General features: G+C 40.7%; 1 protein-coding gene across 1 annotated transcript; it reads right to left on the bottom strand.

The window, feature by feature from the left end:
- Positions 1-3,679: 3,679 nt before the first annotated feature.
- Positions 3,680-17,187, bottom strand: HDC (histidine decarboxylase). Its single transcript, XM_042474695.1, has 12 exons — positions 17,108-17,187; positions 15,298-15,470; positions 13,296-13,409; positions 11,477-11,599; positions 10,802-10,936; positions 8,999-9,142; positions 8,581-8,647; positions 7,969-8,131; positions 7,785-7,875; positions 6,936-7,034; positions 5,364-5,465; positions 3,680-4,608 (listed from the first exon to the last, which is right to left on the bottom strand). The coding sequence occupies exons 1-12, from the start codon at positions 17,133-17,135 to the stop codon at positions 3,853-3,855; spliced, it is 1,995 nt and encodes a 664-aa protein (XP_042330629.1). The 5' UTR covers positions 17,136-17,187; the 3' UTR covers positions 3,680-3,852.
- Positions 17,188-22,883: the final 5,696 nt, after the last annotated feature.

The raw sequence follows: 22,883 nt of genomic DNA, 5'->3' as shown, positions 1-22,883 counted from the left end.
TGTTTTTTTAAAAAATCTATCTTCATTTAAATGGTTAAGTTGTTTAATATGGTCCAAAACACACTGCAGGCTTTTCTTAGGGTGCATTTACATTGCAGACATAATCCAGTTTGAGACTGCTTTAACTGCTCTGCCTCAGTGCTAGGCAATCCTGGGAATTGTAGTTTATTGTGGCACCAGAGCTGTCTGACAGAGAAGGCTCAATGTCTCACAAAACTACAGTTCCCGGAATTCCCTAGCATTGAACCAAAACAATTAAAGCAGTCTCAAACTGGATTATTTCTGTAGTGTGTTTTGCACCTATATTTTAAGTCTTTTGACACCATTTACATGTGGTTTCAAGCGAATTTTATTCTATGCCCCCTGATATCTTTAGATAGAAGGATAGATAAGAATATTTAAATACATAAATGCTGCCGAGCATCATTTCTCTTTCAGCTCGGTTAGTGTTAAGCCATAACCAGCTCTCCAAAAGGAGCCAAGAAACAGGAGCCAGGAGGACTTCAAAGCCAAGGGCTCAGCCAGGAGTCAGAGCCAAAAAATTAATTGGGCATCAGAGCCAAAAATCAGTGCCAACAAATCAGAGCCAAGACCAGAAGTCAGATCAGTACAGAAGCACAAGCCAAAAATCAGGACCAAAAAGCAGACCAGAAGGCAGAACCAAAGGATTAATTACACAGGAATGCACAAGATTTTAGGAGGAAGTCACTGTGGCATGGGCAGTGGTGTCATTCAGCTGGTTTGCACTGGTTCACCCAAAGCAGTTGTTAAAATTCATCAAGTTCACCAAGCCATATGTTGTGGGGACAGAAAACAAAAAAGTTTCACTATGCTCTCCCCCTCTAACCAGCACACACTTTCATTCATTCCCAGCAATAGCAAGTACAGTACATTTCTATACCGCTTGTCAGTGAACTAGGGGCCCATACAGACAGGTCAAAATAAAGCTGCTTCAGGTCACTTTGGAGGTATGCTGTTTAAATGACACACACATCTTAAGAGACCAGAAGCTGCACCAAAGCTGCGCTCCAGTCCTTAGGACTGGAGTGTGGCTTTGGCACATCTTCTGGCCGCTTAGGACGCATGCCTTATTCAAACAGCATAGTGACCCGAAGCAGCTTTATTTTGGCCTTGTCTGTACAGCCCTAAGCTGTACAAAATGTATTGTATTCATTACAGTAAAAAACTTAAAACAGCAATCAGATTAATGACAGCATACAACAGAGCCAGTATCATGTAGTAATCTGAGTACTGGACTATGAATCTGGAGAACAAGATTTGAATCCCACTAGGCCATGGAAACCCATGGATGACCTTGGACAAGTCACACTATCTCAGCTTTCAGAGGAAGGCAAAGGTTTCCCAAACAAATCTCGCCAAGAAAACCCCATGACAGGTTCACCTTAGGGGTGCAAAAATTGGAAACAATTTAAAGGTGTACAACAATAACAGAATTTCTGTGTTTCACAACAGTATTCCAGTCTACACCAGTTTATATTATATAGAATTGAGCTATTGCCTTTATACCATGGTTGTTTTTACAGCTGGATTCCATCTTAACTTGACCAATGCTGAAATGAAAATGCTTCAAGACAAAAAATTGGCAGAAAGCTTCAAGGTAACATGAAGGAGGAAGTTGAAATAGTAAGTGATTTTGCATGCAGCAAAGAGGAGGGGAGAGAAATGAAAGTTTGCAATCTAATAAGTTGCCCGGCTCCTGTGAGCATGCATTTTATTTGCTCAACTGCTCAGGGCATTCACACATGGCCTCAGATTCCCTGAGCATATATAACAGCTCATATTGATGTGATGTGTGCAGCCACAGAGCTGACCTACGTGATGAACCAGTCTAACCTATCTCTTTCCAGAAATTGTTAAGCAATAAGCTTGAGGTTAAATTCTCTCTGCTCTGCTGATCATTATTGCCACTGGCTTTCGTTAGTTATTTAATCTGAGCTATGTTTCAGGAATACCTCAGAGATGAATACTTTTCGAGGAAGAGCTAAGAAGCCTACTTTTCAATACATACAGATTGACAGCAGTTGTGAATCTGGAGATGGGGAAACAGCAGTGGCTTAATGGACAGCCAATGTGTTGTAATAGTTAGCGCACAGGATTGGAATGTATGAGGTGCTGTTTCTATTCCCACTGAACCATGAAACATATCGGCAGGCCAGCCATACTCTCTGAAGCAGATCTACTTCACAGGCTATTTGTCACAATACATGGAGAGGAGAAGAGTTCAATAGGTAAAGGCAGATTCAGCAGTGTAGTTGTGGGGTAGAGAACATAAGGACATGTTCTCTCAGTAAGAATTCTGCCTCCCCAAACATCTAACATTGCAGAGACGGGCTAAAAGTACAGACGGGCCAAAAGCAGCGTGGTGCCGCCAATACTAGGCTTTGCATGCTCCCGAACTCTAGTACTTATGAGCGCCGTCGATGCAAGTGCTGTGCAGCGTCCATATGTCACTGTGCTGTGCTTGCGTCACTGATGTACCACAGTGCGCTAATGGTGCACTTGTGGCATCAGGCGCTCACTCCTAAAAGAACCCGAATTTTCCAGGTTCTTTTAGGTGCAAAGGGACGCCGCGCAGTTTAGCTGCTGCAATGTCCCTTGGGAGCAGAAAGAGGTGGCTTTCAGGGTGGTTTGTACAGCCCCTAAGACACTCAAAATCATTCATGCATAGGAATTTTATACTTACTGTAACCAAAAAATACCAAACCGGAATTATACCTTTATTATACCAAGCAAAAAGAGCAAAGTAAAGCCTAGTAATGATATCACCACATTTCCCCCATACAGTATTTTGCTGCCCGGACAACACAGCTACCCCTGGATGTATGCGTTTTAAATTTGCTTGTTTTTGCATTGTTTTGGGAACTTGTACTGCACTACCTTTCTGCAATGGTGGGACTGTGTGATCCTGTGAGGCAAGAGACTAGGGCAGAATGCCTCTTCAATAAGCACACACACCCCCCAACCAGAGAATCATGTTACTAAAGGAGTAATAGATCATAGAGTCACAGAGCTGGAAGGGGCCACAAGGGCCATTCAGTCCTGCCATGTAGGAATATATTCCACCATCACCACCAAAAAATTCCTGCCTCTCTTTTGTCTAGCCTTTCTCACCTGCAAGACAAAAATGAATCTGTGGGAGGAGAAGGAAACACTACACATTGCTACAAAATGACTGACTTCTGGAAATAGTGGACAGTAAGACAACTTGAAGGTACACACACACACAATATCCCAGTCCCAAGCCTCTACTGTGTCATTCTGTTGAACTGTTGTCCCTTTCTCTACATCTTTCTTGCTTCTGGGTTATTAACTAGAGGACTTCCCAGGAGACCAGAGTTCAAATCTCTGCTAAATCACAGAAGGCCACTGGGTGATCTTGGGCAAAGTCTCTCAGCCTAAGAAGAAGGCAATGGCAAATGTCCTCTGATAATTCTTACCAAGAAAAACCTGGGACATGGTTGCAAAACTCAGAGTCAACTTGTCATCACAATGACAACAACTAGAGTAGTAGGACTCTAAAGGGGCCAAATTTGGCCTTGGGAGCCCATAGGTTCTGGGTCCTAATTAATATTTTTACCAACCCATAACAATATGCATACAGTACAATGAACAATAAACAGGAGACAAAATAAGATGGAAACATTTGGAACTCCGGACAGCAATATTAAATAGTTTATTTATATTTTAAACATTTTAAATATACAGATTGTTTTTTTAAAAAATAGTCTTCTGAAACTAACACTATCATTTAATATATTAGGGTCATAGATTAATGTATTGCATGAGAATGGGCAGACTGATTCTTATTGTCGTGTTAAAGGCTAAGGCATCCTAGACAATGGCTTGTAGAGGGCAGCATGGCAGCTGAAGGCCACACTGAATGGTGCATTCTGGAAAACTGGGCACACTGTAAAATTTCAGTCGTTTCTCGAGGTCACTTTTCTTCAGCATCAACATCTCTTTAGGCAATTTTGAAAGGAATTTCTCACTAGTGCAAGGTCCCCTCTTCCCAGAGCTGTCTAAGTCCATTGTCTTGAGATGGCATGACTCTCCAAAGTCAGCCATTGGCACACTGAAGGAGCGGGCAGTCTTTTTCTTCTTTTGGATAAATACGCTTGAGGGAAGCTTGTGGCTGGTTGCATTTGAGCCTTCTTCTACAAAACAGCTGTCCAAGTTTGGATCCTCAGGCACCGGGACATCTTCATTAGAGAGCCATGGGGGAGAACTGAGAGACCCTCTTCGCGGCTGCACAGTTACCCTGCTTAGAGATGGTTTGCATTCTTCTTTCTCTAAACAAAAAGGGGAAAAGGCACCCGTTGTTTTAGGACTAGAGCTAGTTACCATGTTGAGGACCTGGTCATCTTTCTCTGAGATGCCAACAGGCCTTGGCATATGTTGCAGGTTAACAGCTTTCACTGCAGCCTTCTGGATGAGGGACCAGTCTTTCCAGATGTCCTCTTGGGTTGTAAACTGAGATGTTACAGTGAAGCGAATGATTAACTTCTCTCTGAGCATTGCTGGAATAACAAAGAGCTTCCCCGACTTGTTTACATCTTTTAAGACTTTTTCTGTCTTCCAGTTGGGACCCTGTTTTTTTTAAAAAAAGGTGCATATTTTAGACACAGCGATGAGTTTCCAAGGTGTGCAAACAATTCTGGACCCAGGTCCCTCCCACAGTATCTCTTGGCTGGTCAAATATCTCTATCAGGCCTGTTAAAGAGAACATTGCCTACTAAATCATGAATTTTCAAGTGACAGGAAAGCATGATTTGGTGGAGAGATACATGAAAAGGTCATCCAGTTGAAAGACTGGAGCAACTTCCCTATGAGGGAAACTTAGAAAAAGTGAGTACTGTATAGGAGACACAGTATTATGCATGCTATGGAGAAGGTAGATCTGGGGAGAAAGATATCCTTCTTCCCCACTTCCTCTTCCTCCTTCTATTTTTATTTATATAGCATCATTGATGTACTCTATAAAATGATATGGCACTCTATTCTTCTCTCATAATACTAAAACCTGGGATCAGCCCACTCAGTGGGAGATTCAAGATAACTAAAAGGAAGTACTTCTCCACACAGTGCATTGTTAAATTGTGAAATTCACTGCTTCAGAAAGTAGTGACAACTGGAGGCTAAGTGCCCAAATCCCGTGCAACAGCTGAATCGTTTTCAGACACTGGGGGCATTGAGCATTAATCCGACATTAACCCACACAGAAAGTGGACAAAATCGGCCCCTTTTTTACTTTGGGGAAAATTCTCAGTGCCCTCAACGTTGTCTGAAAACAAACTGATTATATAGGTCAACTGTTAAATATTAAAGAAACCCTTTAGATTTACCTTTAAACGAAACACAACCAGTCCCAGGTGTCTCTTGGCAGGAATCTCAAAGAGAGGGTCGCTTCTAACCAGTGACTCAAAATATTTGGCCATCTCTGTACCCTATAATTAAAAAAACAAAAACCCAGAGATATTTCCAGTAGAGAGTTACAAAAATCATAGCATGCTGAATTAAAATAAAGCCACAGTCCTACTGTCTAAAATGAATCAAAGAATCATAGAATTGGAAGAGACCACAAGGGCCATCCAATCCACCTCCTTGCCATGGTAGAAGACACAGTCAAAGCATCCCCAACATTTGGCCACCCAGCCTCTGTTTAAAAACCTCCAAAAAAAGAGATGCCACCACACTGTAAGGCAGCATATTCCATGTCAAATAGGTCTTCCTATCAGGAAGTTCTTCCTAATATTTAGGCGGCATCTCTTTTCCATTTGAATCCATTGCTCCAGCTCTCTGGAGCAACAGAAAACAAGCTTTCTGCATTCTCAATAAAACATCCTTTCAAATATTTAAACATGGCTGTCATGTCACATCTTAACCTTCTCTTCCCCAGGCTAAACATACCCTTCATAGGGCATGGTTTCCAGACCTTTCACTATTTTAGTCACTCTCTTCTGGATATGCTCTAGCTTGTCAATATCTCCCTTGAATTGTGGTGCCCAGAACTGGATATAGTATTCCATGTGAGGTCTGACCAAAGCAGAATAGAATGGCACTATTGCTTCCTTCTATCTAGACACTACACTCCTATTGATGCAGCCTAGGATCATATTGTCTTTTTTAGCTGCTGCATCACACTGTTGATATATTCAGCTCCTCAACAATGTTCAGAACATGAGTTCAGAACAAGCCAGGATTTGAGTTTCTGCTCTGCCATGGAAACCCACCGGGTATCTTGGGTGAGTCACACATTCCCAGCCTCGGGAAACCTGATGAAAGCTTAACCTTAGGATCTTCATAAGTTGGAACTGACTTGAAGGTACACAACAACAATTATTTTGTAATTACATTAGGTCATTAATGAGTGTAGACATGAATCCTCAAAATTATGAAATCATATGTCTGGCTTATAGGTGTTTACATAATATGATCAGTTGTGTTATGTACTCCTGTTTCTTTTGGAGCTGAGCAATGAGACATTACTATAGATATACTCATGTATATGTCTAGAAATGTAAGTCAAAAAATTGACCCAAAAACTGAGTCCACAGGTCAATGTAAGTACTGTATCTTAACTCTTATTTAAAAGAAGAAACCATCCCCTGGTGAAAAGCAAGAGTATAATCTGTCCTGGAAGCACTGACCCCTTCTATTCTCTCATCCATCCAGCCTTAAGGGTGAGCACAAAGAGTTACGTCTGCTGGAATTTTGTAGGTTCTTTGACATTGTTTTGCTTTGCTTCATCCTTTAGATCCTTTGCTATATGCCCCTAAATTTTACCCTCGACTTATCCACTGGTCATAGCAAAATCCATAATTTTGTCCCCCAAACTTGCCCTCGACTTCTACATGAAGTCGACTTATAGTCGAGTATATACGGTATATTTACGTTTGTAATCTTAATTCACCTACATGTCTGACATGGTCTTGGAGCTTTTTCACACCAAATGAACGAATCACAAACCAGAGTTTCAAAGAGCGAAACCTTCGGCTCAGGGGGATTTGCCAGTGCTGTAAATGAAAAGCCATAGATGGGTTAGTCAAAAGGACTCTGTAAGACAGGCATGGGGCACCTCTGGCCTGCAAGCTGTATCCAGTCCATGGGGATTTTTTGTGCCCGCTACAAGCCCTCCAAGTCCCTGCATTCCCTCACTTTCTTTGCAAAAATAACCTCAAATCATTAAAGTGTCCCTCCTTCATCCAGGAGTGAGGAAATCCTGAAAACACCTCCCCTGCACCATCCCAACTACTAGTCTAAACCAGACGTTCTTTCTTTTTTGTTTTTGATGGATGGTCATGATGGGTCTCAACAAAGAGGCCGAAGAGTAAAAGATTAAGTCCCATGCCTTGCACAGTTGCTACTTTTGTTATGAGGCTGCCCTTGTGGTATCTCACCCTGGCTGGAATTCTCTTATGGAAATACACATGTGTAAATGATGCTATGCATGTGAGGCTGAAGTATCACCATTCTGCAACTGACATATCCTGCTGATAATGATGGAAGCAGAGTTACACAGATAGCCTTGTTACCCAAATGCCAGGGTCCTAGGAGGGCACCCACAATTAATATTCAATTAAGGAAATTTTATTAGCTCAATAGAAAACAGCAAGAGGGTTCGGGCAACTTAGAGCAGGGATCCAGCCTGTGCACACTGGTTCTGAAAAACAGAACTCCAGAGTGCCAGGTTCAAATCAGTTTTGTTCATTAATTAAAAGAAGTCATTTATTACATGAGCTCTGATTTATTATCATTTGACTCACCATGAAATCAGTAGCTGAACCTGAATTGGGATGTCTGAGGTAGACGGGATTAACACTGAAGGTTTGCTGTAGCTTGTATTTGTCCTTGACCCTATAAAACAGGACGAAATAGTATATGGGAAGAATTCCATGAAGATAAAACAACCAGATGTGTAAATAAGGTGACCTTTTGTGTCACACTTACCAAAATGCTGTGCAATCAAAGTGAACCATCATCCATTTGGAAGGATTGAAGGTGAAAGAATCGGCATATTCAATTCCATTCAGAAATACTCTGAATTCTGGGCAGAGAAATGCTGTGGCAGCGTATGCAGCATCAACATGCAACCAGAGTCCCTCTTTAGTACCTGGAGAGGAATTGACAATGGTATTCATGAAGATAAATTGCAAATTTAATGAACGGACAAGACCTTTGAAATGACAATTCATTGGGCAGGATTGCATATTTTGTGTAAGCAAAACAACCATTCAGACAACCAAAGGATCTTACCAAAGGCTAAATGGCTATTTGCTATTGCTTTGTCATGATGGCGGTAACTGTGGTATTTTTCATTTTGGGTCCAGCAAAATTCTAGCAGTCTTCAGTATTTGTGCTCATACATATAAAAGCAGTCTCCAGTATTTGCGTTCATCATTTTTTGAGATCTTATTTGACATGTAGATCTCTCATTTATTTGAAAATTGATATTTAACATTTTACGTATATGATTATGAATCTTCCCCCAATATTTCTTCACCTTGGGACAACAGCTGGATTTTTTAAGGAAGGATTTTGAAGAGCATTGCAATTACTTACATATCGGACCCAGCTCCGAAAGACTGTCAAAAGCACAGACGCCAGTTGTACCCAGAGTTGCACAAACCTAGACAAAACCAGAAAGTACAGTAGGACCTCATGAATGGAGATGCAAAGTATTAGCTAGCAAAAGTATTAGTATTAGTTAGTATTAAGTAATAGTATTAGTATTAAGTATTAGTTATTAGTATTAAGTATTAGTTAGCAAGGTGTTGGTAAAAGAGATTAAAATTTTACAGAAAGCTGAAGGAATTATACTTTATATAGGCTGTAGAAGCATGATGGTGTGCATGCTGGTTTCTTTTTACCCACTTGTGCATATGATCTAATAGTTTCACGACCTTTAAAACAATAATTTGAAGTAGATCTCACAGCTGACACCTAGTCATTATACATATGAAGAGAATGCAAAACTTACAAAAATTGGTACCAGGCCACGGCTTTTGTCCTCTTCAATGGCTTTTTTAAGGGTTTCACCTCTCAAAGAAAAATTTTCGTCAACAGACAGAAATCTCATCTTCACAAGCGAAATTAAGCCTGCCTTTTCAACAGAGGAGTGAGCCTGCACAGAAAGAGAAGCCACAGATTCTAGGCACTCAGCTGCTGGTGCTACTGGTCAGAAGATTCAGTACTGCCATAGGGTTAGTCCACCCTTCCCCAAACTGGTGTCCACCAAATGTGTTGTACTAGAAACCCCCCTCATCCCAACCATCATGGCATCATGCTGTCAGGAATTATAAGGGTTGTATTGCAACATCTCTGGGTAGCACTAAGTTGGGATAGACGAAAGCATGTGCAGAATAAGGCACATTATGTCAATTTAGTGTCATTATGGAAGGATGTACTCATCACCTTCCAGTGGTGTTATTCAAAATAATTAACAACCAAGTCTTCAGATGTTTGCTCCCTCACTGCCAGGATCCTAGGAGCTTGCCATGTTGTTTACTCAGTTCCACATCTGGATGGTGTTTCCTCCAGCCCTATTGGCACATCCCCAGCTCTCCTCAGCAGCTCCAGAGGATCCAGTCCTTCCCTCTCCTCTGATCTTTGCACTTCTCCATCCTCTCAGTCACTCCAGTCTCTTCCTCCCCTTTGCTACTTATGGCTCCCCTTTTAACTTCTCAAGCCTCCATGCCTTTGATCAATTTCAACAACCAGATCCAACGAACCAGTACAAATTGGTTGAACAACTCTTTGTATAATTTCCCACCCACCCCTATGGAAGGAAGCATGCATGCTATGTCCTTGTGGCCATTTAGTGGCAGGGAAAGACAGGGGAGCACCTGAGCAGTGTCGAACTGTAGCCAAGATATGAGATGTCATTCTCTTAGATCTCCACCAAATGCACACATCCTCAGTGGAGATCTGGAACAGCACCTACTTTTTTCATCCTTCAGTTACAAAATTGCACCTGGATATTGCTTAGGTAACTCCCGACCCACCCACCCCCATTCCAATCACAGCCACTAAATAGGCTAGGGAGTGATCTCCCATACTGGGAGCTGGACTGAAAGCCAGCCCAGTAAAATTGCTCTAGCAGAGCATTACTTTACATTCCATTTGCATTATGTAGGACCCCAGCCATTAATGGCTGGGATCCTCTCCACATTCCCATGTAAGCATGCACAACTCCTCACATTCCTACGTAAGCATGCAGAAGACAGCTGTCTTACTCTCCTCAAATCATACTGCAGTACTGACATACACATAGTCTGCATCAAAATTGGGTGACCCTAGATATGGCTGCCCCCTGCCATATCTAGGGGAAACTACAATGCCTGAAGCAGACATATAATCTATAATGATTAACAGTCAGGAACTCTGTCTCACTGCCCCCAAAATAATACCACTTGATTCCCTCGCTCACCAACCCTCACGTAGAACAAGAGGGCAAAGAGGAAATATATTGAACATAGAACTTGCTTTCTCAAAGTAGCTTTCCAGCAAAACTAATTTGTTCAGAGAAGGTTTGCCCTTGCCTTCCTCTGAGGCTGAGAGTGTGATTTGCTCACCCCATGATAGAATCATAGAATCATAGAGTTGGAAGAGACCACAAGGGTCATCCAGTCCAACCCCCTGCCATAGGTTTGTCTTATGGTTGCCATATGTTGAGGACAACTTTCTCAAGGCACACAACAAAAACATTATACTACATATACCAATTTTAGTGATATAGAAAATTACTTCACACATTACACAAACATACATAACAGTAATTTACCTGATCTGAGGCGTAAGCAATAAGACGAGAGTTCAAAGTAGAGTCATCTGTATCTGGCTCAGATCCTTTCATTTCTAGAATTTTATTCTTTCTTGCTGTCAGAAGAGCGATCAAGGTTGATTCACTAACAGTACTCTGGACAGAAGGAGGGAGGGAAGACAGCAATTATTAAAAACAACATATATCAGCATACAGAAAGGTGCCAGAATCATAGAATCATAGAGTTGGAAGAGACCGCAAGGGCCATCCAGTCCAACCCCATTCTGCCATGCAGGAAATCTAAATCAAAGCATCCCCAACAGATGGCCATCCAGCCTCTGTTTAAAGACCTCCAAGGAAGGAGACTCCACTACACTCTGAGGAAGGAGTTTGTTCCACTGTCGAACAGCCCTTACTGTCAGGAAGTTCCTCCTAATGTTGAGGTGGAATCTCTTTTCCTGCAGTTTGCATCCATTGTTCCAGGTCCTAATCTCTGGAGCAGCAGAAAACAAGCTTGCTCCCTCCTCAATATGACATCCCTTCAAATATTGAAACAGGGCTATATTTGTTCGGGGGGGGGGGGGTTTGCCTTTACTTTCCTCTGAGGCTGAGAGTGTGTGACTTGCCTAAGATCACGCAGTGGGGTTCCATGGTCAAGCAGGTATTTGAACCCTGTTCTCCAGATTCATCACTTACCTGCAATATTCCTCCACCTTTGCTGTCTGGGTGATAGTGCAAGAATGTATGTGGGAGACCCAACATTTTGGCCAACCAGTCCATCACATTCATTTCCAGTTCTGTGCAGGCAGGGCTGGATGCCTACATGTGACAGATAAACAAGGGAATCTTTTTTTGGTGGACCAAATTCTGCTCATGGAAGAATACATAAACATTTCTTCTTCTTGCCTAATGGTATTGTTCCTGTCCTAGTTAATTTATTTTGCATCCACTTCTTCCCACACCCCATGCAACTATCATATAGACAAAGATTTTGCCAACAGTTTGGGATGAAGGGACACTTACTATTCCAGGTGAATGGCTATGTCAATGGTACCGACTTTCTTACCACTAGCTATTGAAGAAAGAACAAAATGTGGGGAGCATCCAATGAAACCCACAAGAGAACAAAGAAATGCATTTCGGGATCTGGAAAGATTGTCTTTTATTAGCAAAAGAGCCTGTCACATTTGGGCATGTGGGCATTCATAAGCATACCTTCCAACTTGGCAGGTACAGTTGCTATTAATCCTTTGTTGTCCCATTGCTTTTAGCTGCCTTTGAAATACCCCATTTCTCTCTCCTCCTCCCTTTGTCTTCAGTTTACTTCTATTAGTGCAAAGTGAGTTCAAAGTGCAAAAGTAGTTTTCACTCAGTTAATTCAACAGGGAAGAGAGGAGGGCAGGGGTGGACTCTTGCCTTTTGCAGTAGACACAGGCAAAAGCAAGCTGCTGCAGCCTTTCCTACCTTGTATATACTTCCTCACTGATAACTTTTGTCATCCTGACCACACTCTGATGTTGCTTGGCCACACATGTCCTATGAATGAAGGCTGAAGGGTTTGTTTTGTTTTGTTTTGAATGTCTTGTAAGCAGATGATGGAAAAAGATTGGTAGCATTCAATAATGCATGGATCTGGGTAGAAGGGAAAGGGACCGTAAGAAAACTGAAAGATTCTACAGGGGTTCAAGCGTTAGATTCCAAATAAGTCTGTACAGGCCAAGGCCAATATTTGTTGTTATTTGCCAACAAGTCAACTTCAATGTATGGCAAACCTATGAATTAGAGACCTCTGGGAGCTCTGCTTAGGGCCATAGCTTTCTTCATTGCATCAGTCCACCTGCAGTGTGGTCTTACTCTTTTCCTACTTCCTTACACTTGATCAAGCTGCATTCCCAAGTCCAGAAAAGCAAGATATTTCAGGTAAGGTTATCAGACTGAAAATTGGAGAGGGCTTCTGCATATTTCATGGTTGGGGAATTTCAGCAGAAGCTGCTTGTCATGCAAATGGATAACAAAGAACAATTGCTGACAGTACCTCTTCTAAAGGTATAGGAGCCCTCTCCAGTCTTCATTTTGGTAACACTACAAAGTGTCCCCTTATGGGGATTTAAAGGCAAAAGGTATTCAGGAATGGTTTACCATTGCCTTCTTCTGCACCGTAATAACTCCTTTAGAGGTAGCTGAAGTGCCACTACCATTGTCTCTGACAGAGGAGTTTATCACATGGAAGGCTAAGTGCCCAAATCCCATGCAGAAACAGGATTTAAATCCTGGGGAAATCCCATAAAAGCGGGATCATTTTCAGACACATCGAGGGCATTTCAGAAAATCCCAGAAGTAAAAAGCAGCTGGTTTTGTCCACTTTCTGTGAGGGTTAATGTTGGATTAATGCTCAGTGCCCCCAACATCATCTGAAAACGATCCCGCTTTTACGGGATTTTCCTGATTTAAGTTGTAGCTCAGACTACTACAACACACTCAAGTCAGGTAAAATTAGCACCAGCAGTTCATTTACCCAAGTAAATCCTAGGCAATTGATGGCATCTGCCAGCATGTCCCCCAAGAGTGAAGGCCAAGAGTTGAGCGCTGGGAAGTAGGCATGCATGTGTGGACTCTGCCAGTGGACAACCTAGGTGGAAACAACAGTCAGGAAAAATAACAACTATACAATAGGAAGGGGCCGATTTGACAGCAATAGAGCAGAAAGTGACTCTTCAAAGCCTTGTCACAACTTGCTGTCTCATCCCTTGCCACCAGAAGCATCTGCCTCATTCCACCCCACAGTAAGGCAAGCCTTATGCAAGGATATGAAAAATACTATGGCTGTTGTTATTCTTACTCTCAGTTTCATAACTCAGTTTGTTACTTTGGGCCATCAATAGTTCAGATTCTATCCAAGAATCTAGGACTCGTCCATTTTCAGTCAGTTTGGAATTTGAGCACTGTCACAACTGGAACCACAGCAGCTTTCTTTTCCCAGAGATGGTGAATATCTGTTTGTAGGTTTTGAGATTCCATTCTTTGTATTTAATTCTGTCATCCCCAAGACTTGACATATCTATGGTCCAAAAGTTTGTTTTTCTCAACAGCAAGTACATTGGGCACACTATGGTCTAAATGTTCCTGATTATTTATTATAATTAATTTTTTTAAAAATCAGTTTTACACAGAAAAGATAAAATTGGGAGAAAAAACCCAGAGAATTATACAAACAGAAAAAGGTAAAGAAAGGTAGAGAAAAAAGAGAAATTTTTAAAAAAACTCATAAGAAAATATAAGCATCAAATACCATCGAACAAAAAACCCAACAAAATACTGTACCTTCTTTGTTGATTGCACACAAATTAATTTTGTCATATTAAGTGGAATGGTGAATTAGTATTTTGTTGGGTTTTTGTTTGCTGGTATAAATTGAAATTCAGTACCTCTGGCATCTGCAATCAAGAAATCAAAAGAAGACTAGGACTAGGAAGCACAGCTGTGAAGGAACTAGGCAAGATCCTGAATTGTAAAGATATATAATTGGTGAAGTTAGAATGGTTTTTGCCATCATATTTCCAATTTCTGTATATGGTTGTCAAAGATGGACAGTGACTGTAGTTTCAGTGGGGAAAGTGGCAATTCCAAATGGAACGATGAAACTTCTGGATGCATTCACCATAGAGAGATCACAACAGTGCAACGGAAAAAAGGGACACTACTTGCATTACTTGCAATGTGCCACATTATCTGATGATTCCTCACTGATTCCTAAATTCTTAGATATAATCTGCATCATTGACGGTCCAAAGCTCCAGTCAATAAAACTGGATAGACTGATAGACACTGAGAAGAATAAGAATAAAGAGGCCCTTCCTTCTGCACAACCATTAAAGTCAAGGATCTTTGCCCTGCTTATTTTACAGGAAAGGAGAGGGCTAAGCTCATTAATGCATCTATCTTAGATCTGATCATAGAAGTGTTGCGTTCTCAGACAAAGACAAAGGAAATACAGTCGTGTGTAGTGCAGAGATTAAATATTTCTGCTTTAGTGTGAAATTTATCTCAGTGAAACACATTCATGATATACATTTGTAGAGAGGAAGCAGCAATCATTTTCTGTTCTTTATATCTAAAAAGGCATCAAGAGGAGCTGCAAGGATAAGCCAAACAATTACTGTTAATGTTTTTTTTAAAAAAAAAAGCTAATGCAGCACAGCATAAAAGATACAGAATGATTTCAAATATACATCAGATATATTATCTTGGCAATCTTTCTAACTTCGCTGAAGTTGCTAGATGCTAGAAATCCCTTGCCTTTGCCATGTCTTTTAAAATCATCATCTAGGGCAGGAACTATCTTGCCTTTTCTTATTGATACATAAGATGCTCTGTGAGCCTTTCAAGCTGCAGAAGAGTATATAACTACTGTGAACACACGAATGAATGAATGATCTAAAGTTGATATTGTGAATGTATACTGAGTCTCCCATTTTAAACCCACTTTATGCCCACTACTTATTACAGTGTACTCTTACCCCAGGCATAATGATCTTCTCTATGTCTTTGAAGATGGTGTCCCAGCTCTCTGGCTCAAAGGGGGCTCTGTCCGGCAACTGGTCTTTCATGTAGCCTGGCTGAACATTGGGATACACTTGTCTGTCCCTCACATTGGTCAGGTATTGGCAGATGTAGTCCACCATCTCTTTTCCTGGAAGAAGCAATAGGCATAAACTCAGACACAAGAGTTTCTACAAATTTGGGGATAGTTTGTGTTGGCTTATACATGGGCGTTCCCTATCATAGGATGTCATTTACTTTCAACCCCAAATGCAATACTTTACAATGTTATAACCTGTTTACTGTTCTAAGTACCTCTGAGTATTCCTTGCCTAACAAAACCCTATGAAATCCATGTGGTCACCATAAGTTGACTTGAAGGTGTACACACACACACATTTATGGAAGCCTTTACTGTTACTTTCACACTGGCTCATTTGCAGTCAGTCCTTTTCATCTCTTATTTCTCATTCCTTTTGTTGGTGCCAGGTCTGGTCCATGATGCTTTGTTGCCTATAGCAGCAAATTACCTCTCTCCCTATTGCTCCTGCCCTCTCTCTCTCTCATTTGGCATTCAAGGCTAAAGAAATAAATAGTGCACAAACTTGCTGTCCCTTCATGATGCCCCAAACCTGCTTCCTGAGTTTGCCACTTCACTGTACCTTGCAGTAGGGCCAGCGTTCAGCTGATGCCATTTGTTGTGCTACTTTCCAGTTGCTTTGTCTGCTCTGTTTTATCAAACCACTTCTCTTTCCTGCTTAAGTTTTTCCTTGATCCACTTTTTAGCACTTATTTTTGATGCAATCCTAATCATTAGTTTCTTGGACCAGTGGTGGCTCATGGTTTCCATGTCAGTGAGATGGTGAACTCCATTCTGGGTTATGATTTGAACTTTAAAATCGGCATCTAAGGAACTGAACCAATTTTGTTGAGCACTTCTTTAAAGTTCAGATTAAAACTCTAAGCAGATTCACCCTTGGATTTCTAGTCAATACCTATCACTGTCCTTAATTCTATCCATGTTTACCCTTTGCCACCAATTATTACTAAGGCCAAATAGTAACTGTGAAGAAATGAATCTCTCCAAACTTCATTGAACTTTGGATCTCAAACGTGAAGACCATTAGCCATGTTGGCCAGTACTGATGGAAAATGGAGTCTGCTAACACCTGAAGACCTGAGGGTTTTTCATCCTTGGTCATGTCCATAATGTTTTCCACCTGAACTAAGGAGGTGTTGCAAAATTTTTAGCATTACAGTAACCCAAAATTTCAGTAGAGCATTGAAATATAGTTTAGGCCTCCAAAGAAAATGGTCAAGTAAAGTTACTGAGGGAATGGAAACAAAGCAAATGTAATAATTCCAGGTGTGAACTCACTCTCTGCAATGTTAGAAATTTGGAGACAGAACGAACTTTTCATTGGGGGACAGAATTCTTATAGGGAGGCAAGGGGCTCCTTTTGTTCCCCCCATTGCTACATCACTACATGTTGCCTTGAGAAGAGCTCATTGGGCAAAAGGTGCCTAGAACGTGAGATATTTTCAGGAATTTCACAGGGAATATTATAAAAGCCACAGCTTTGTCCTCTTGCTTTGCATCTGATACTCCACACTATACTCCCCCCCCCCCCGAACACAGGTCCTCTATGTAGCTCTTTTGATGCTGGTAGCCCACTGAGAACTAGCAATTGCTCTTCAGGGACTTGCTCATTTTAAGATGCCACCAGAGCTTGGAGAACCACAAAGCTCAGCAAAGCATTCATTCTCCCTCCAAGCCAATCTACTCACCTCTCTGCCTGTATTCCTCAGGGTCCATGCTGTTGCTTTCTATAGGTATTGCTTCTTCTTCCAAAGTTCTTTGCAATGACAGCTCGGTTGTTTCTCAGCTGATGCCCCCTTCATCCTGCTGCCTTTTTATACCCCCCTTTATCTAAAAAGCTTGGCAGACTCTACGTCATCAGGCTATTAAGAAATATATTTTGATGGCTCCTCCCTCCTTTTGCTTCTCCTTTCTCTGCTTGTTCAGGATTCCTTTGAAGTCTAGGAAATTGGAGCCCTCATTCATCTTTTCATCAGAACAGGAAACAGGACACAACGCATGGATCAGAAGGGTGGCCAGATATCATAACCGCAAAGGAGGACAAAGTACCACAAAATGTGGATCATTCAAGGAAAATGTAGGACATTGCAAAATAAAAGCTAAAAGCACTGGGAACTTCTTAGAAAGTTTTGTAAAAATCGATGGCTATAAATAATATAGTACAAAGAAAAATATATAAGATATAAATTAATAAGTTCAAAATACAACTAAGGGGAAAACTAAGGGTCATAGATATGTAAATATAGCTTGGATAGGCTGGAATGTTGTAAAGAAGAAAAAGAAAAGAAAGTGTATAATCTTGTTTCTCTTTGTAAAATGCTGAATCTTAACAAACTTAAGGTTTGAGGTTTTTTGGGCTATGTGGCCATATTCTAGAAGAGTTTATCCCTAACGTTTTGCCAGCATCTGTGGCTGACATCTTCAGAGATTGCTCTGAAGATTCAGAAATTGCAGTCTCTGAAGAGGCCAGCCACAGATGCCGGTGAAACGTCAGGAATAAAGTCTTCTAGAACACAGTCACATAACCCGAAAAACCCACCAAAAACAATAAAATGTTACCTCTGCATCACTATGGGTACTGATACCTCCCTATGTGATAGCTGAGTCTTCCTTCCCTACTACTGTTAACATCATCCAAACACACTTAATGACAACAAAGTAGCTTGGGCAAAAAATAGCTTGTGGTTCCTTAAAAACTAACAAATTTTGTTTAATGTAAGTTTTTAGCTTGCCCCAAGAAAGTTTGATGTAAGCTAAGTTATGTCTCACCCATCTGTTCCACTTATTCTGTGTAAAACCATATCCTTCAACTGTCCTGATCTGTCAGGAACAGTCCCAGTTAATTCTCTTTCATCCCACTCTTTCTGCTGCTTTTAAAATGTCCTCTTTCCTTTTCCAGCTTGTCCTCACTTTACTGCTATTGTTGCAAACTACTGTAAGTTCAAAGTGCAAAAGTAATTTACTCTCAATTAACTCAGCAGAGTAGAAAAAGGGGCAGAATCTTGCTGTTCCCCATAGACTCAGGCAAAAGCAAACTGTGTGGCAGCCTCTCCCAGCTTATGTGTTCTTCTTCACTAGTAACTTTTGCCAACTTGATCACTCTCTCATGTTGTTTGGCCACATGTGTCCCAGTTTTCCTCTGTGAAATGTTGTGAGTCAGGATATGTAAAACTAGTTACTCTTGATGATGCTACAAAACTCCTTCTTGCTTTGGTTGCAACCAATTAATATGATTAATATGATCACCTTCTGGAAGACAAAATGGCACATTGAATGCTACACATGATATGCTTAGTTCTGCGCCTCACTACAAGACTAATAGTAGGGTCTGTACTATCTAACTATGGTAATACACTATTTCGGAAGCACACAAGTTTTATCAGTAACGAAGTTTCTCGTGTCCAAAACATTTATCATATATTGTGGCACATTTCAGTTTGCATAAGAATGGGTGAGTGAACAGAGTTTCTTTGGCCTTTATTAAGGGTATGTTTTTCTCACATTTGATATCTGCCATCAAATATCATGTAACAAGCTGTGTCTGTATGGTTTTCTTTCCATTCCAAATAAGGTAGTCACAAAGCTTGCAAATATATCCAGCTCTGGACAATTGTGGTATGTGTGTGTTTGTACCTTTCAACTGTGGGTTCAAATTGAACTATTTCAACCTGACTCAGTTGTTTGGCTTCAATTTCAGACAACTGGAACCTCAGCAAACATCTGGAATGAGTTCCAAGCTGTTACCTAAACTGCAAGGAATCTTGACATGACAACCACAAGTTGTATTCAATGTGGAAATTAATTTAGCGCCATAATTTAGTAGCAAGAGGGCCAGGGTAACTTCTGGCTGGGAGCTTGGTCTTTGTGTAACAGTTCCAAACCCAGAGAACTCCAGAGGTGATTTCCAAATTAATGTAATGTATTTAAAAGGGGAGTTCACACACAAGCACACACTTTCATGCACGCACACAAGAACTAACAAAGCAAAGGTTGCAGGTAATAGTGAGTTACAGGATTGCAAAGAGGTAATACTCTACTGATCTTGAAGTGTAGCTCCAATTTCAGGACAGCAGGGTTGAAAGTAGCTCAGTAGCGGAATATGGGGTGGCCAGCTACTGAGGTGACGATTCAAAATCAAACAAGGGTTCTGTCTGGTTTGAGACTAGAATGATTTGTTATAGTCTGGGCACATGTATTTATACCCAGAAATGGGTCTTAAAGGTGGGAGTTGATGGGCTTAAGTGACTTTCCCAGGGCATAAGAATGAGGTGGAATATGTAATAACGACTGGACAGTCAGTGTGAATGTTCTTAGACCAAAATAATTTCATTCCCAGAAGTAAACTCTCTTTGTCTGCTATATGCAAAAAATCTCCCAGTCCAGCTCACTATCACCTTTCCATAGTGAAGAATTATGCTGATTCCGATCTTAAGAGATCCCATCATGGCTGAGTGCCTTAGGCTTCTCCCATGCCTAAGTGTAAACCATTTGAAAATTTATATAACAATTTAAAAAACAATATTGTAATTTTTTATATGGAATTCAGCAAACATACAGTCTCCAAAAGTTCCATGCGCACCACAGAATACCAGTGCAGAAATCTTGCTGCTCAACAGTTATCAGAGGCAACCTCAAAGCCCTAAATAAAAATATAAAACAAATAGGATAAATTCAATATAATGGTGATGCATGCTTATCTATTTTCCCCATTTCTCTCTGTTTTTCTGTCCATACATGCTACAAAATGAACACACATTCAGAAAAGAGAGAGGTAGTAGTAATGGGGGGGGGGGGTTCATCTAGTCTGATTTTTGCTGGAAGTCAAACTCTACCAAAACTTTAAGGTCCAACAAATTCCTCACTTGCTTTAGAGACAATTTCACTGTCCAGAAGGTGGAAGATGCAATTTGGGGATCAGTTTTTTAATTTGACAGACAAATTCCCAATATACAATCTTAAGCCTTCTCAAGTTTATCCTTGCTGTTCATCAGAATGAAATAGTTATCTCTGGTAGCAGATTTTCGGCGGTCAGTTTAACGGCAACAAATCTTACTAAATTTACTCTGTTATTTTAATACTGTGAATCTTGGTGAAGTTTTGTAGAAATTAGGGACAGTACTTTTTTTGACTACAACACCCAGAATCTTCAACCCAGTTGGACATTGAGAGATATCAGGAGTTGTACAGTGCCAAATGTAGATCTGCCAAGTCTTTCACAGCTATGGAAATAACTTGAGTGCCCTGTGGTTCCATGCACTTCAGCCTTGGAGAGGAGAGGAGGCATTTGTTCTGCTTCAGGCAGCAAAATGTCTTGGGCCCACACTGCAAGATACCTAACCTGAGCAAATGGAAGGGGTTCATAAGATGAAGACTACTCAGTTAAAAAAAGGTTATTTAATACACACACACATATATACTTTGAGAATGTGATGGAAAGGGGGGAAAGGAGTTAAAATATAGGCCTTCTTGAGACTGAGAAATTCTTAGTATGTATCGCAATTACTTTCTGTTTCCTTCACAATCTAAAGCTTAGATACCTTATGAGGGACAGCTGATAGGTCTCTGTTATTTAGATACGGAATATCATACAATCATGATATTGTGATACAGGGAAGGAGGAAATGTTGATAAGAAAGACACTGTGAGCAAAAAGTGCAAGAAGAAAAGGACTGTCGTTGAGATGTGTATTTTTCCATTTTGCATTTAGATTGGTCTTGTGTAAAAAAAAAAAGAGAAAGAGAAGAAGAAAAGGTGGAAAATCAAAATTAAAAATATGGGGCCCCATCCCCTTAATTTATCTAGACAGAGATTTAGAATGCAGTTGAACATGCTTGAGCATTTCTAAGACCTGCTGTTTCTTTAAATTGGATACAAGCAAGTGCTTTATCTCACTCACTTATCCCACAGCAGAGTTTAGCTTTGGTTTTCCCTTTTTCAAAATATTTTTTATTTCCATTGAATTGAAATACACAGGAAGGGTGCCAGAACACATTTATCTATCATGTTTTCCACCAGATCTTGCAAAGTTTTTTTTGTTTTTAAGTTAAACTTCCAAAGTATCCCAAGAAGTATGGTAAACATACTCCCCAACGATCCTGATTTGGCAGGGACAGTCCCAAATAATTCTCTGCTGTCCTACTTTTTCAGCTGCTTTTAGAAGGTCCCGGTTTCACTTTCCGCATCCCAGCTTATTTCTCTTGCTGCAAACTATGTTGAAAATGCAAGAGTAATCTGTATTCCATTAACTCAGCAGAGAAAGAGGAGAGGAAAGAGCAGAATCTTGTCCTTCCTAGTAGGTTCAGGCAAAAGCAAACTGCTGCAGCCTTTCCTAGCTTGTATATTCTTGCCATCTTTCATGTTGCCATCTGCTTTCAGGTTGCTAGCTACTTTCGTGTTGCTTGGCCACTTGTCCCCATTTTCATCTGTGAAATGTTGGAGGATATGAAGGCAGCAGATCCTGTCTGATCCTGGGAGCTCAGAAGGGCCAGCCCTGGTTAATACTTGGATGGGATGGGAGACCACCCCGAATGCCAGCTGCTGTAGGCTATATTTCAGAGGAAGGTACTGGCAAAAATCGCCTTTTGAGTATTCCTTGCCTAAGAAAACCCTATGGAATTAATGGGGTCACCATAACTCTACTGAAGATTTGAAGGTACATATGATTTTACTGTAATAACATTTTACAAACCAAGTGGGAGTAGAGGAAGTGGGACTCTTTAAAAGCTGCTGATATAATAGTATGGCAGAGAATTAATCAGGACTATCCTTACCAAATCAGGACAGTTAGAAGGTATACATCCTCAGCACATTTTGCCAAGTCTCTGAAGAATCTTACAAGAAAAGGAACAAGTTCCAGACCCATTTCCTCTAAACAATACTAGTAACATAGCTACTTAATGTATTACTCCGGAGAGGAATCTGTACATAATATACAGTACCTAAGTTTTATGGAGCCATGGAAAAGGTCATTGATTGCAATTATGATTTCGTTTTGGAAGAACAAATAAAACATAATAGGAGTGAACAAATGTGGCTGTGTCTTGTTCATGAAGGGAATGAATTAAGAAACCAAGGGGAGATAGAGGAGATCAAAATGGGCCATTAACAAATATTACTGGATGCAAACAACTGTTTTGTTATAGTTACCTTGCATTTGGACTGAGTGGGTTGGAAGCCCAAGCTGGGAGACGTATTTGCTCACTGGGTGCAACATGAATAGGAATAATATTAATTGCTAAGATCTTTGCAGTCACAGCCTTGGGAAACATCCATATGGTCATGAATGAATCCAGCTCATTATGAAAGTATAATAGATGTTTCTTGTTATATCAAACGTCATTCATGGAGCCTTCCTACTTCTCATATTATGTATTTTATGACTGTTTCAAAAAAGGATGGTGACTAACCAGCTATGTTGTAAGAACCCATAGCAAACAGGGAGGACATCAAATAACTAAACAGCAA

This window comes from Sceloporus undulatus, chromosome 6 (assembly GCF_019175285.1).
Source record: "Sceloporus undulatus isolate JIND9_A2432 ecotype Alabama chromosome 6, SceUnd_v1.1, whole genome shotgun sequence".
NCBI lineage: Eukaryota > Metazoa > Chordata > Lepidosauria > Squamata > Phrynosomatidae > Sceloporus > Sceloporus undulatus.
This window is presented reverse-complemented; position numbering and strand designations above follow the sequence as displayed.

Coding starts and splice junctions, on each gene's coding strand:
- HDC (XM_042474695.1), bottom strand. CDS start 17,135: ATGGACCCTGAGGAATACAGGCAGAGAG. Junction 9,143..10,801: donor TTGCTTACGCCTCAGATCAG/GTAAATTACTGT, acceptor CTTTCTGTGCAG/GCTCACTCCTCTGTTGAAAA. Junction 5,466..6,935: donor TCCAAGACCATGTCAGACAT/GTAGGTGAATTA, acceptor TTTTAATTATAG/GGTACAGAGATGGCCAAATA.